Source organism: Polypterus senegalus, chromosome 3, assembly GCF_016835505.1.
Source record: "Polypterus senegalus isolate Bchr_013 chromosome 3, ASM1683550v1, whole genome shotgun sequence".
NCBI lineage: Eukaryota > Metazoa > Chordata > Cladistia > Polypteriformes > Polypteridae > Polypterus > Polypterus senegalus.
In genome coordinates, this window is record NC_053156.1 from 271773839 (window position 1) to 271787711 (window position 13873).

At 39.1% G+C, this 13873-nt stretch overlaps 1 protein-coding gene across 10 annotated transcripts in view; it reads left to right on the plus strand.

The window, feature by feature from the left end:
• The window catches only part of plekha6 (pleckstrin homology domain containing, family A member 6), a 327603-nt gene that overhangs the window by 258383 nt on the left and 55347 nt on the right, over nucleotides 1-13873 (plus strand). For all 10 annotated transcript variants that reach the window (XM_039749189.1, XM_039749191.1, XM_039749190.1 and 7 more), the window contains 2 exons: nucleotides 9343-9458; nucleotides 9832-10248. In XM_039749189.1, the coding sequence (XP_039605123.1) occupies nucleotides 9343-9458; nucleotides 9832-10248 (533 nt within the window). The remainder of the gene's footprint in view (nucleotides 1-9342; nucleotides 9459-9831; nucleotides 10249-13873) is intronic.

Genomic DNA, 13873 nt, shown 5'->3' on the forward strand with positions numbered 1-13873 from the left:
AGAAAGGCCCACCAAATCAACAAGCTATTTATGAGGGCAGGCACAGGTATAAGATGCAAGCTGGGCCTCCTTGAAGTCATAGAGAAGGAGAGAATTAAAACAAAACTGAGTGCCATTATGAGCAAAGTTGCACATCCCCTCTCTAACACACTGACACTGAGGACTTTCAGCCAAGGAATTATTCAGCAGAAGTGTGTCAGGAAACACAGTGGGGGGCTCCTTTATACCAACAGCAATACGTCTTTATAATGTTTCACTGTGACTGTGACAGCCAAGTTGGAACTTTTCCTTTTGAATTTTCTTGCTTTATATTCATTCCAGTGTGGGTTCAGACCAAAGTGTGTTTGTGTATATTTATTTACTTACTTATCTATCTATTTATATACGTATACATTTATTTAAAAAGCTTCTGTAAAATGTCAAATTTGCCCTTGGGTATCTATCTATAGGTTGGGCATGCAATGGGTATCAAAACATGGCTTAAATACAGCACACAAAACAGAACACACGTAATCCTCTTCACAGAGCCTAGATTTCGAATCTATCCTGGCCAACTCAGAAGTACAACACAACACAACACTACAAACTACTTTGTTCTTGCACAGCCCTCCTCACCGAGTTCAGGCGCAGAGCATGGCGACAACTTCCATCCATCCATTATCCAACATTATATCCTAACTACAGGGTCACGGGGGTCTGCTGGAGCCAATCCCAGCCAACAGAGGGAGCAAGGCAGGAAACAAACCACAGGTAGGGCGCCAGCCCACCGCAGGGTGCACACACACCAAGCACACACCAGGGACAATTTTGAATCATCAATGCACCTAACCTGCATGTCTTTGGACTGTGGGAGGAAACCGGAGTACCCGGAGGAAACCTACGCAGACACGATGAGAACATGCAAACTCCATGCAGGGAGGACCCTGGAAGTGAACCCAAGTCTCCTTACTGCAAGGCAGCAGCGCTACCCCCTGCCGCCCATGGCGACAACTTTCAAGGCAAAATGAAAGAACAGATTATAACCCTCACTAAATACAGAACTATCACATATGAGGATACAGATTTGTTAAAATACATCAAAACAAAGTAGAAACTAATTAAGATAAATGAGAAACCACACTGTCTGTCCATCAGCAAATTGTAGAATCGTTGTCAGATTTGTAGGAAAAGAGTCAGCCAAGCCAGACTCAGTCAGAGTCCAGAAGAGCTCAGCCAACAAGCAGACAGTCTGTGGCAATCTCCCATGAAGTCGGCCATGTAACGTGACATTCCCAGCTAACTAATCTAAAAAACACTCTGACAAAGTCAAACAGGTGGGCTGTCTGTTCATGAACTGAAAGCCAGCTAATGCCCATCCAGAAGTACAAAGCATACAGTGACAAGGAATAAGGAATGCAGGTGTTTTGGACCTCACAAACAGAAAAGAAACTCCTCTGTCTTGTATCTGGTGTTTTACATACCATGACAGAATGGAAATAAGAGAAAGAGGGCCAAGATTGCTGCTGAAGTTGCTGTACCTGTTAAGCCTTCATACAGCACCAGCTCTGTCAGGCAGCACATTATTGGCGGTCATAAACTGTGCTGGAAGGTTGGCACACAGTCGCTAAATGTAACATGCCCAGCGATTTTCAGTTGTGTAAGGCGACAAGATCAGCAACTGCAGTTGGCAAGTAGATATGACATTGGCTCTAAACTGACGACAAACTGCGTGTTATCTCAGCACTACAAATCCATCTCTCAAATGAAAATATGTAATTTTATGACGCAAAATGGAATTAGCTGCCTCATTGATCTTAGGGTTCTGATTTATGTAGAATTTCTGTGTTATACTCGCATCCATACTAGTATTCTCCAGGTTTCACATCCTAATGATGTGTAGGATTAGTTAAATGGGGATTCTGGAGAAACATTTGTAAATAAGTGTGTCCTACAATAGAGTGTACCCTTTCAGTTGTATATTGAAAACAGTGTTTTGAGAAAATGAAAAGGGATTTTGAAAAGAGTTGTATTAAATGACATGTTGTTACTGAGAATTCCTTGAGCCTTTAGATCTCAGCTGGACACTAAGTGATCAAACCAGCTAGCTAAAGAACTTTGGCAGCCTAATCCTGATTTCAGTATTTGTTGTGTGGGTGCAGTATCGGGACAGGAACAAATGCATGCACTAAATGCAGTTATAATATTTTAAAACACAGTTTTTCACTCTGAATTGATTGCCATTTTCAATTTCATTAAAATCTGTGATAGAGTGGGCACCCTGTCCATGGTTTGTTCCTGCCTTGTGCCCTATGCTAGCTGGGATAGGTTCCAGCAGATACCCGCAACTCTGCTCAGGACTAAGCTGGTTAGAAAATAGCTGACTAACTTCTTTAACATTGAAAACAACAACAACAACATTTATTTATATAGCACATTTTAATACAAACAATGTAGCTCAAAGTGCTTTACATGATGAAGAACGAGAAAAAAGACAAAATAAATAAAAATTAAAATTAGGGAACACTAATTAACATAGAATAAAAGTAAGGTCTGATGGCCCAGGAAGACAGAAAAAACAAACAAAAAAAACAACTCCAGACTGCTGGAGAAAAAAGTAAAATCTGCAGGAGTTCCAGGCCATAAGACCACCAGGCCCCCTCTAGGCATTCTACCTAATAGAAATGACCTCAATCAGTTCCCATTGTATGAAGTACTAGGATCTGCTAGGAAGAGCTCTCTTGTTTTTTGTTTTCCACACAGTGCTTACTTTTCAACACAATTCTTATGTGTTTAGTATTTTTGGTTCTGAGAATGTCTTGCTATAATGTGTTACTCAGGATGTGTTCCAATTATCTTAACTCTACACTGGGAGACGGTCACAATTGTAATGGCCAGACAGGCAGGCAGGCAGGCAGGAAGACAGGAAGACAGACAGACAAACAGACAGACAGACAGACAAATAGATAGACAAATAGATAGATAGATAGATAGATAGATAGATAGATAGATAGATAGATAGATAGATAGATAGATATGAGAAAGGCACTATACTCTACATTAGATAGATAGATAGATAGATAGATAGATAGATAGATAGATAGATAGATAGATAGATAGATATGAGAAAGGCACTATACTCTACATTAGATAGATAGATAGATAGATAGATAGATAGATAGATAGATAGATAGATAGATAGATAGATAGATAGATAGATAGATAGATAGATAGATAGATAGATAAAACTTTATTTGTCCACAGGGGGAAATTTAGCTTAAAATTATTATATATTGACAGGCAACAAACTCCTCTCAAATTCACACCAGAATGACTAAAAAAAAAAAAAAAACCTTCCAGCTTGGCAGTTACACCTGCAGTGAGGCATTATGCAGACAACTGTGGTGGGCTGGCGCCCTGTCTGGGGTTTGTTTCCTGGCTTGCGCCCTGTGTTGGCTGAAATTGGCTCCAGCAGACCCCCGTGACCCTGTAGTTAGGATATAGCGGGTTGGATAATGGATGCAGACAAATTACTGTTAGTGTTTCTTGACATACTTTGATGGAATAATTCACTAGCTGAAAGCCCTCAGTGTTGGTGTGTCAGACAGAGGGTGTGTGGCATTGTTCATAATGGCAGTTAGCTTGGTCTCCATTGCCTCGTTTGCTACAATCTCCAGCAGGTTGAAAGTGTTCCCCACAATTGAGCTTGGTATTCTCAGCTTGATGATTCAGTGGGCCTTTTTTGAAGTGACATTACTAGTTCAGCACAACGCAGTGTTGAAAATCTCACTGGCCTTTACAGAGTTATAGAACATGTAAAGGATGTCAAGGCCCACATTAAAGGAACACTGTCTCCTAAGAAAAAACTGTTTGCTCTGACATTTCTTATATAGTTCTCCAGTGTTACGAGACCAATCCAACCAGTCATTAATGTGGACTGCCAAGTACTTTGAGAAGTGGACCACCGCTACATCCACTCCCTGAATAATGACCAGATATAGAGGCTCTTTGGTGCAGAAAAATACAAAAACTAGCTCCTTGGTTTTGCTGATATTAAGCTGCAGTTTTTTCTGCACCAAAACAAAATAAATCTCTCTAACTGACTCTTCTCCACTGTCTCATCCACATTATCCATACACCTCAGAAGTGCAGAATCATCTGAGAATTTTTGTAAGTGACATGACCTTTTTAATATTTATAATTGGAGTTGTACAGAGTGAAAAAGAGTCAGTATTATTCATTGTGGTGCTCCAAAGTTACTCATACAGTACTTGAGCCCCTCAAACTGCAGTCTGCCTGACAGACAGTCCATTGTCCAGGACACCACAGGCTCACCCACCCACATATCTCTAATCTTAATCCTCAACAGGGATGGCTGAATGGTAATGAAGGCACTGGTGAAATCAAAAAACATAATCCTCATAGTGCTGCCAGCTTTGTTTAGTTGGAAATAAGCCTTATGGACCAAATGGATAATCACATCATCCACTCCATTCTTTGTCTGATAAGCAAACTGCAGTAGACCCAGGTGGTCTGTCATTTTAGTTTTACATCAGTCCATGTCAGCACAGCACATGTGGGAGATGGACAAGTCACTGCATTTACAAATGACACTGTTGTCTTTTAAATAGACTTATTAATGTTAAATTCCATTGCAGTTTAATAATATTTATGAATGACAGAAGGGTGTCTGGGCATTGCTAAATGATGGAGATTGTCCTGCTCTCTGAAGCTGAATACCCTAGTGATGAAGATGAATTTAGTGGGAATATGTTTTTTATGACTGGTAACACACTGATGTTCCGTCCAGGACTGGACTCTGCCTTGACACTAAAGCAGTTAGGGTAGCTTCTAACCCCTCTTTTATCCTATTCCCAAGCAGATGGCATACAGAAGCCATTGAAAAGGCTTAACGACTGTATTAACTTCTTGATTTGTATGTTCAAATGTTAGAGAGAGCAGGTTAAAATATGGATGGATGGTTACATTGTGTCCACAGGATGCTGTTTACAGGCTGAGAGAGTTTATGTTTGGATTGTAGAAAACACTTCTGGGGATGAAGGTGCATTAGAAATACAGTTTTAATTTTAGTCTGACAAGGAGGACAAACCTTTGTTAGAGAAAGTCCAGAGAAGGGCTACCAGACTCTAAACCGTGTGAAGTAAGCCATAAGGAAAGATTGTAGGATCCTTTTATCTTTCAGTTAAGTGTGAAATGTTTTGAAAATTATGAAAGCAGTTAGTAGGATGAATGCCAGCTATTACTGCAGAATGTGTTCATCAGCGAGAAAACACAGGGAGACAGATGGAAGACGATTAAGAGTAAATTTTGCACAGATGTTAGTAAATATTTCTTTATGCACAGAGCTGTAGATATATCAACATGTTACCAAGAAGTGTAGTTGAAAGTACCACTTCTGGTGACTTTGAAGTCTTTATTTATTTATTTGTTTGTTTTTTTATTTACTTACTTACTTATTTATACCTCACTGTGACAGCAATGTCAGAATTTTTTTTCTTTTTAATTTTATTGCTAGCTTTTTAGTCATTCTAATGTGTGTGTGTATATATATATATACAGTATATATATATATATATAAATAGTAACAAAGGCGCTATATTGCACCTGATCCGATACAGACTGACACCAAGACACATGTATAAAATAAAAAGACTTTTATTTTTCTTCACCTGTAGGGCATGTCTTCCACGTAATCCCCACAGGCACAACACAGTCCCAAGTGTGCAAGCACCACCCAACACACCGCATACTTTCATCTTCTTTCTCTTCCACCACCACCACTCCTCCACAAGCTTTGTCCTCCTTCCACCCAACTCTGGCCCCTGAGTGGTGGTCGCTGGCTCCCTTTATTGGGTACCCAGAAGTGCTCCAGTGGTTGATTGCCGACATCCAGCTGCACTTCCGGGTGTGGTGAAACCAGTGCCCAAAAGGGGCCAGCAGCTCCTGCTGCAGCACCCCCTGGCAGCGCCTGTGAAACCCATCAGGGCTGTGGAGAACTCCATCCCCCATGGAGCCCTGCGGGAGGCTGAGGCACCACTCTCCCTGAATATATAGTGAAGTGGTGTCCCGACCGGGCATGTAACAAATATATATATATATATATACATGTATATATATATAATAGGTCCTAGAAACTATTGAAATTGTCAGAAAAAAATTGAAATGTAGAGATGTCAGGTAATTGAAAGGAACGACTTGTGCATTAATGGTGGGAGGAAAGTAAAAAGGAATACCGTTTTGCCAATGTTAGCTGCTAAGCGACTTTGTCTTTCTTCTGAGGTTTTGTTTTGCTGACATGCTGGCCTCGCTTGTTTTATTAGCAGCTAAGCAAGTTTTTTGTTTCCTCAGAGGTAGAGGCCTTACCCCGACTCCACCTCTCACTTCCAGCTGGACAGACACATACACACACACTTCAACGCGTAGACATTTATGAATAAGATATGTGTGTGTGTGTATACAGGAAGTGGGAAAAAGTAGGTTTACATATAGAAAAACAATGTCACAATGGCACAGTGCACTTAAGATACAGGTCTTAAGAAGAATAAACTCTGTGTTTCACACACTCACAATTGTAGAATTACTTTTACCCACCATATATATATATATATATATATATATATATATATATATATATATATATATATATATATACTATACACATAAATATATATATATATATCTGGAAGAGAAGGTCTGTGATACGGTTTGCATATTAGCAGTTGGAGATCCACAAAGGGAGAAAATGAATCACATATCATAAAGTAGTTTTTATTCCTGAGCTTTCAACTCCTACCAGGGGTCTTCATCAGAGGTAATGCTTAGACTTACAAGAATCAAAGGCAATATATAGCGGGGGTGGCTAGGTCCGTGTGGGGGGGGGTGAGGTTGTTGGGAGTAAAGTCTTGTTTATTAAGAATACGTTCTTCTTAAGTTTGTATATGCTGGATTTATGTCCTAGTGTCTGTTGATGGCGTTCTCATTTGATAACCAGGATTCAGCCAGCTCTCTAGCACTTTTATTATTGGCTTTAAATTTTACTTGTTCATCGTCCCAATTAAATGTATGTCCTGTTGATTTAGTATGCTTATAGATCAATGACAGTGCGTCCTTTCTTCTGACGGCGTTGTGGTGTTCCTGTATACGCACGCATCCTGGCCAAGTCAGGTGTCAGAATAGCACACAAACCCATGAACAATCTGCGCACAGTCCTCTTTAATGCCAAAAACAAGAAATCGACAGCAGAAACACTAAATGCAGTATACAGCATTCCATGCAGTTCGTGCTCAGCGGTATACATAGGACAAACTTCAAAAAGAATTGCAACACGTATACAGGAACACCACAACGCCGTCAGAAGAAAGGACGCACTGTCATTGATCTATAAGCATACTAAATCAACAGGACATACATTTAATTGGGACGATGTACAAGTAAAATTTAAAGCCAATAATAAATGTGCTAGAGAGCTGGCTGAATCCTGGTTATCAAATGAGAATGCCATCAACAGACACTTGGACATAAATCCAGCATATACAAACTTAAGAAGAACGTATTCTTAATAAACAAGACTTTACTCCCAACAACCTCACCCCCACACGGACCTAGCCACCCCCTCCTCCCCTGTAATGTATTGCTATATATTGCCTTTGATTCTTGTAAGTCTAAGCATTATCCTCTGATGAAGACCCCTGGTAGGGGTTGAAAGCTCAGGAATAAAAACTACTTTATGATACGTGATTCATTTTCTCCCTTTGTGGATCTCCAACTGCTAATATATATATATATATATATATATATATATATATATATATATTTACAAATACACTATATATATATATATATATATATATAGTGAAAGAATGAGTCTCAACACACTGAAAAAGTGTTGGGGCAGTCACCCGTATATTGTCCCTGGCTGCAAAAGGTTTAAAGAAACAATAGGATGTTCTCCAGTTGAGTTCCCATATCGAACTGAACTAGTTTGGCAAGATGGAGATTTTATAAGCAGTAAACCGGAAGGGATGTAATTTGACCGGAGCAGGAAGTGACATTTGCCTGGGCACCGGAACAGGAAGTGATGTTAAATCAGGCAGGTTTTCCCGTATTTCATCTACAGAGATAAGATAAATAGGTTTAGAGAACCCCGCCACCCTCTGGCCTGGTGTGTAATCACCTACACTTTGTCCATTCAGCTTGCTCCTAGTCGCTGTGTGTGATATATATATATATATATATATATATATATATATATATATATATATATATATATATATATATATATATATATATATACACACTATAGTAACATTTATCCTTAAGTGTTTAAGGAGGTTAGTGAGTACATATATAAAACCTTGATGCATATTTTTCTAAAATAAAAGTCAAGTAATTGTAGGCCATTAAGCTTAACATGTTTCACAGGTAAATTAATGGAAGGAATTATCAATCAAGGAGAGCACTGAGAAACACATATCAAAAGCAGGAGTTTAGGGACCATTCAGCATGGGTTCAGGCAACAGAGTTCATGTTTTACTAATATGTAAGAATTCTATGAGGAAGCAACCAAAGGATACAATCAGAATAGTACATATGATATTATTTATCTTGAGTTTCAGAAAGTATTTGATAAGGTTCCACATGAGAAGTTGGGCATCAAACTTAAAGAAGTGGGAGATCAGGGTGTAGTGTGTAAATGGGTGCAAAATTGGCCCAGACACAGGCAGCAGAAGGCAAAGGTGCAAGGAACCTCATCAGAATTGGGTGATGTTAGGAGTGGTGTCCAGCAGGGGTCAGTGCTAGGGCAGCTGGGGCATCTCAAAAGTATCCAGTAGTAAGAATTCCATCAATACAAATATATTTCTAATGAGCTGAAATTTTTAAATGAAATTCTCTGTGCACATCAGTGAACTCTCTTGGAATCTTGTGTTTTGGGGGGGATTGTTTTACATTTGATGACATAGGTAGTTGTACTAAAATCTAGCACTGCTAAAGCTTTCACGTCATATATGGAAACACTGTCTCCCAGGAAGAAGGTGTGAGTCTGAGGCACCTCTTTACTTTTCTATTTGCACAATATATGGATTCAACAGAGGGTGTACACAAACTAATCTAAATGAAGACATTCTGCTTTCAAATCTGTAAAGGTCTCCCAGCCTATACAAAGAATGTGGTAGTGTGTTAGGGTTTGCAGGGCGTTTAAAGTATTTTCTAAATTGTCTCAGATATGTGAATAAAAAGTTACTGTTTTTGTCTGTGATCTTATTTATGTCCCCTCCATTTTTTTTTTGTCCTAGGTGTTGGTGTTTCTGGCAGAAGCATAACAGGGACTCCTCACTTTGTTCACAGGCTGAACACGCAGGGACTCGGACTTACTACTTCAGTGCAGATAGTCGAGAGGAGCAGGAGTCTTGGGTGCAGGCAATGAGTGACGCCGCTCGGGTCCATATCCCACCAGCCCAGAGGTACTGAAGAAATTTGATTTAGCCTTTGCTAAGCTTTGGGATTAATTGAAGTGAGCTGTAGGCATCAATTGCTAGAAAGCGATTCAAAATGAAAAAGCAGATCAGACTGAATCATTTCACTCAGCATGCATAAATTAAGTATAGTATGAATAATGTAAAGACCACTGCTCAACCATTCTTTGAGTCAGTAAGTTGTAAAACTCAAACCTGAAAGTACAAGAATGGCAAGTTTGAGAACAATGGCACAGATGACATATTAAGGAACAAAGTAAAGGTGACACAGATTTACAAACCCTGTTCTATGCATTTGTTGTATACAGTTTTAGCTATTCTTTCATCTAAAACATGTTCATTATGTTGAACTCACACACAGAAACAACACTGAGAACATCCCACCTGCAGACCTTAACCACATATCTGCAGGGAAAGGCACTGCTGTCAGACAGAGAGGAGAAGGGGACGGCCGAGGAGAAGAGGCAAAGGACACCAACAAGCAAGAGGTCAATGGGCTGCCCAATATGGAGGCAGGTGCTCCTACTACACCGATGACACCTGATCCCAACGGTAGAGCAGGAGAGACTGGATCATCCCATCCAAATGGATGGGTGAGCTATGGTGCACCTGGTTCTGCTTTCCATCCCAAAGAAACCCGAGAAAATGCAGTTCTCCGTCGTGGGTTTGTGCCACGAACTCAACCAGAGAGACTAGCCCAAAGGAAAAGTTCCATGACACAACTTCAGCAGTGGGTGAATCTTCGGAGGGGTCGGCCAACACAAGAAGATATGCAGAGGTGAGTACTTGGTGGCAGCCCATTGAGCATTCCGGGGATCAAATCGATGGCATTTGGAGTCACAGTAAGAATGGAAAACAAGATTCTAGGCTGGGTTTCGCACCATTCATTAAGATTGGTTATGCCAATGAAAGGATCTGATGGTTATGCCAATGAAAGGATCTGTAGAGCAGTATCCACAGGAGTGCCATAGAAATGCAGTTTTTGCTATTAGGCAAGGTCAGTTTACAAGTATGAAATATAATTTTAATAACCTGCTACAGGCTTTAACTGATGGAAGAGTTTGAATGTAATTGTTTTAAAAGCGCAAGAGAACAATATTTCTATAGAAATATTCCTATAACCAAACAAAAATCCTAGGACGTAATTGAGCTTAAATTGCACAGCTCAGAGGAATTTCTTTATTTTGTGTGTGGTGTGTATTATTTGTATTATTGTTATTATTACTAAGGGGCTTCACCCCCTGTTTGCTTCGCTCGCCAACACCTCCCCCTCCCTTTTGTAACTTTTCTTAAAAGTGTAACTATTATTTACTTTGCAATACTAATTTGTTTCTCTTTTTTTGGGTGAACTGTTTTGCCTTGAATTTTTGCTAAAGCTTTTAAAAACAAAGATATTTTGTCTGTGGAATCATTTCAACGTGTCAAACTATTGCTAGACTCCCACGAAGTAAGCTAAAGCTGCAGAACTTTGGTAATTTTGGGTAAATGCAGCTACAAAACCATTCAGATGACATCATTCATGCACCCAACACAGGAACAATTTAGAATAAAAAGAATGTCAGAAAAATATAGAAACAACGGTAACACTTTAGGTTTATGTTTAGTTACCGCAAACATAAATCTGTTACTCATTTACTTTACTCTTTCTTATGTAACAAGACCTTAACAAAGGCTCCTTTTGGTCTTCTGTTTTAGTTTGCCTACTCTTACACTTACCAGTGTTTGGGGATATGCACTTTACCGTTGCAATGCATTTGTACCCACTATGTTACTGTTAATATTTCCTTCAGACTTCACCCAGCTATGGCTATCACTGTAGCCTTTCTATTGGGAGTGCTCTCTGTCCATCGTCCCAATTTCTCTAGCTAAAGCTGACGTCACATTAGTCGTGGGGCATGACAGACTTGCCAATTGTATTTGCTGATCTTGTCACTGCACCATTGCCAATTTAAATGACTGAAAATTACTAGGCATGTCTAGTCTACTGACTGTGTGCAGACCTTCCACTTAAGTTGTCCTTGCCCCCTTTTTGTGACAGTCAATAACGTGCTGTCTGACGGAGCTGGCACTGCATGAAGGGTCAACAGCTACAGTGAGTTCATTCACAGTCTCTGCTTATCCTGCTATGGTACACAGGGCATCAGAAAATGTGCTTCTCTTCCGTTTGTGGGGTCATATTCCTTATTCTTCGTTGCAGCATTATATGCGTTGTACTTCTGGATGAGCATTCATTGGTTGTTAGCCCTTACAGCTACAGGCCAAATTAACCTTGTTTGATTTTGTCAAAGCAAGTTGTGGACTAATAGGAATGAATCATTGGGTGTACCACATTACGCGACTAGTTTCACAGGAGTGTGCCATTGACTCCCTTCAGCTTTGTAAGATTATGTAAATCAAGGCTATGACTGAAAATCACTAAAAGTCGCATAATGTGGTAAATCCTTAAGAAAAGAACTCCCAGCCCTCGGCAATAAAACAGAGCTAATGTGCAGGCCGAAAAAAAAACTTTAATACATTTTTATCTTTTAGAATTATTCAAATAGATAGTGCCCTAACTGAAAGCAAATTAAATTGTGTACTTCTACAAATGTGGTATTGTTAGATATTTAGTCTTTGAAGGAATCTCATTTCTTGCATTGCTTGAACTGTCAGCAGTAACTCCGAACATTTCTCCTCTTTTTCTTCGAGCAGCTCTTTCACTGATCTTATACAGCACTTTGCCATTATCTGAAGTTCCTAAAACTAAAATCATGTTTTCCCAAATCAGCTGCTTTAGCCCCCGCTACTGACATCACAACTGGGAGCCAGCAGCACAGCATGCTTGTATAATTTAGAAACAGCTTATGAAACCATACATACATTATGGTAGCAGTTCTAATATAATCGAAATGACTACACTCTCTACTTAAACCAATTATCAAAATATATGGATAAGCAAATGAAAAAAAGCAATAATAACAAGACGTAATTTTCAATAACCAAGTAACAATATCTTTTAACATAACAGACTGTTTTAGCCTAGAAAAGAAATAAAGTGCCTTTGTAAAGGTCAACCTTTTGAATGTTACGAGAACAGTTTGCCTCCTTCCAGAAAAGTTCTGCCATTCCAATTAAGAAATGGGAAGGTAACTGAGGCTACATGTACCCTACTACATTTTTAATTAAAAGCGGTGGCATTAGTCTCTTTTTCAACCTTTTGTCCAAACTACTCTGGCATTTTCAAACCATGAAAAAGGTGTCTTTTGAAAATGTTCTCCAGAGCGAAAGTGAGAGACCTAAGATCATTTGAAATTTTGTATACTTCTGAAAACGCCAACTCAGCATTGTAATGTGGTTGGGTGAAAATACACACTTTTAAAAGCACAGACTCTAATTGCACTCTGATTTGTACATGCTTATTATATAGCCCTTTTCTGATTGGTTCCTGATCATTATAACATCTCTTTCCCTGATTGGCCATCCTTCACAGAAATGACCCATATTACAACCTAACAGACATACAGGAGTTGCTTTCCTTGGTGCTTGTTGTGTTGCTTACCTGTATGCATCTAAATCATGTTTTGTATGGTTTGCATTAGTATACATGCAAGAAAGGCAGATAATATACCAGTCACTACAATTTTCAGATTAAATTTAACTCTTTGGCAAGCAACACTACTGTCCCTTCAAGGATTGTTCCACTGATGCACACATTCCCAGCATAGATGGACATCTACTGTACATCATATGCATTTTCAGCCACGGTAGTGTGGACAGAGATATTCTCATAAACGCTACTATGGACAGAGATCATTTTCATTTAAAAAAGCCATTTTAAAATGAAAATGTAGCAGTGTAGATATAGCCTTAATCTTAATGTCCATAATTTCAACACACATCTTTTTAGCAAAATCAAAAAGGCAAGTTTACAGGGAGATATTATAGTCATGGGGTACTTTAATTATCCAAATATTAACTGGGATAACCTTGCAGACGGAGGAACACAAGAGCAGTAGTTTTTAGAAGTAACCAGTGACTGTTTTTTAACACAGCATGTTAGAGCATCAACATGGGCTGAAGCTTGTCTGGATTTAGTATTCTGTAATAATCAGGATAGAATTGAAGGTGTAGAAGTGATTGAACCACTAAGGTCAAGTGACCATAATGTAAAATAAGATGAACTTTGGTAGGGCAAATTTTGAGCAGATGCAACAATATCTAAGTGGGATACACTGGGATACGCTTTAAGTGTGGAGACAAGCGGGGCAGTGGAACAGGTTTAAAAATGGTTTACATGTAATGCAGGACAGATACATACCTAAATTTGAAATTAATTGGAAATAATAAAAAAAAACTCCACAGTGGATTAATAAAGATTTAAAAAAGAAGTTGCAAAGAAAAAAACTGCTTTATAAGGCATATAA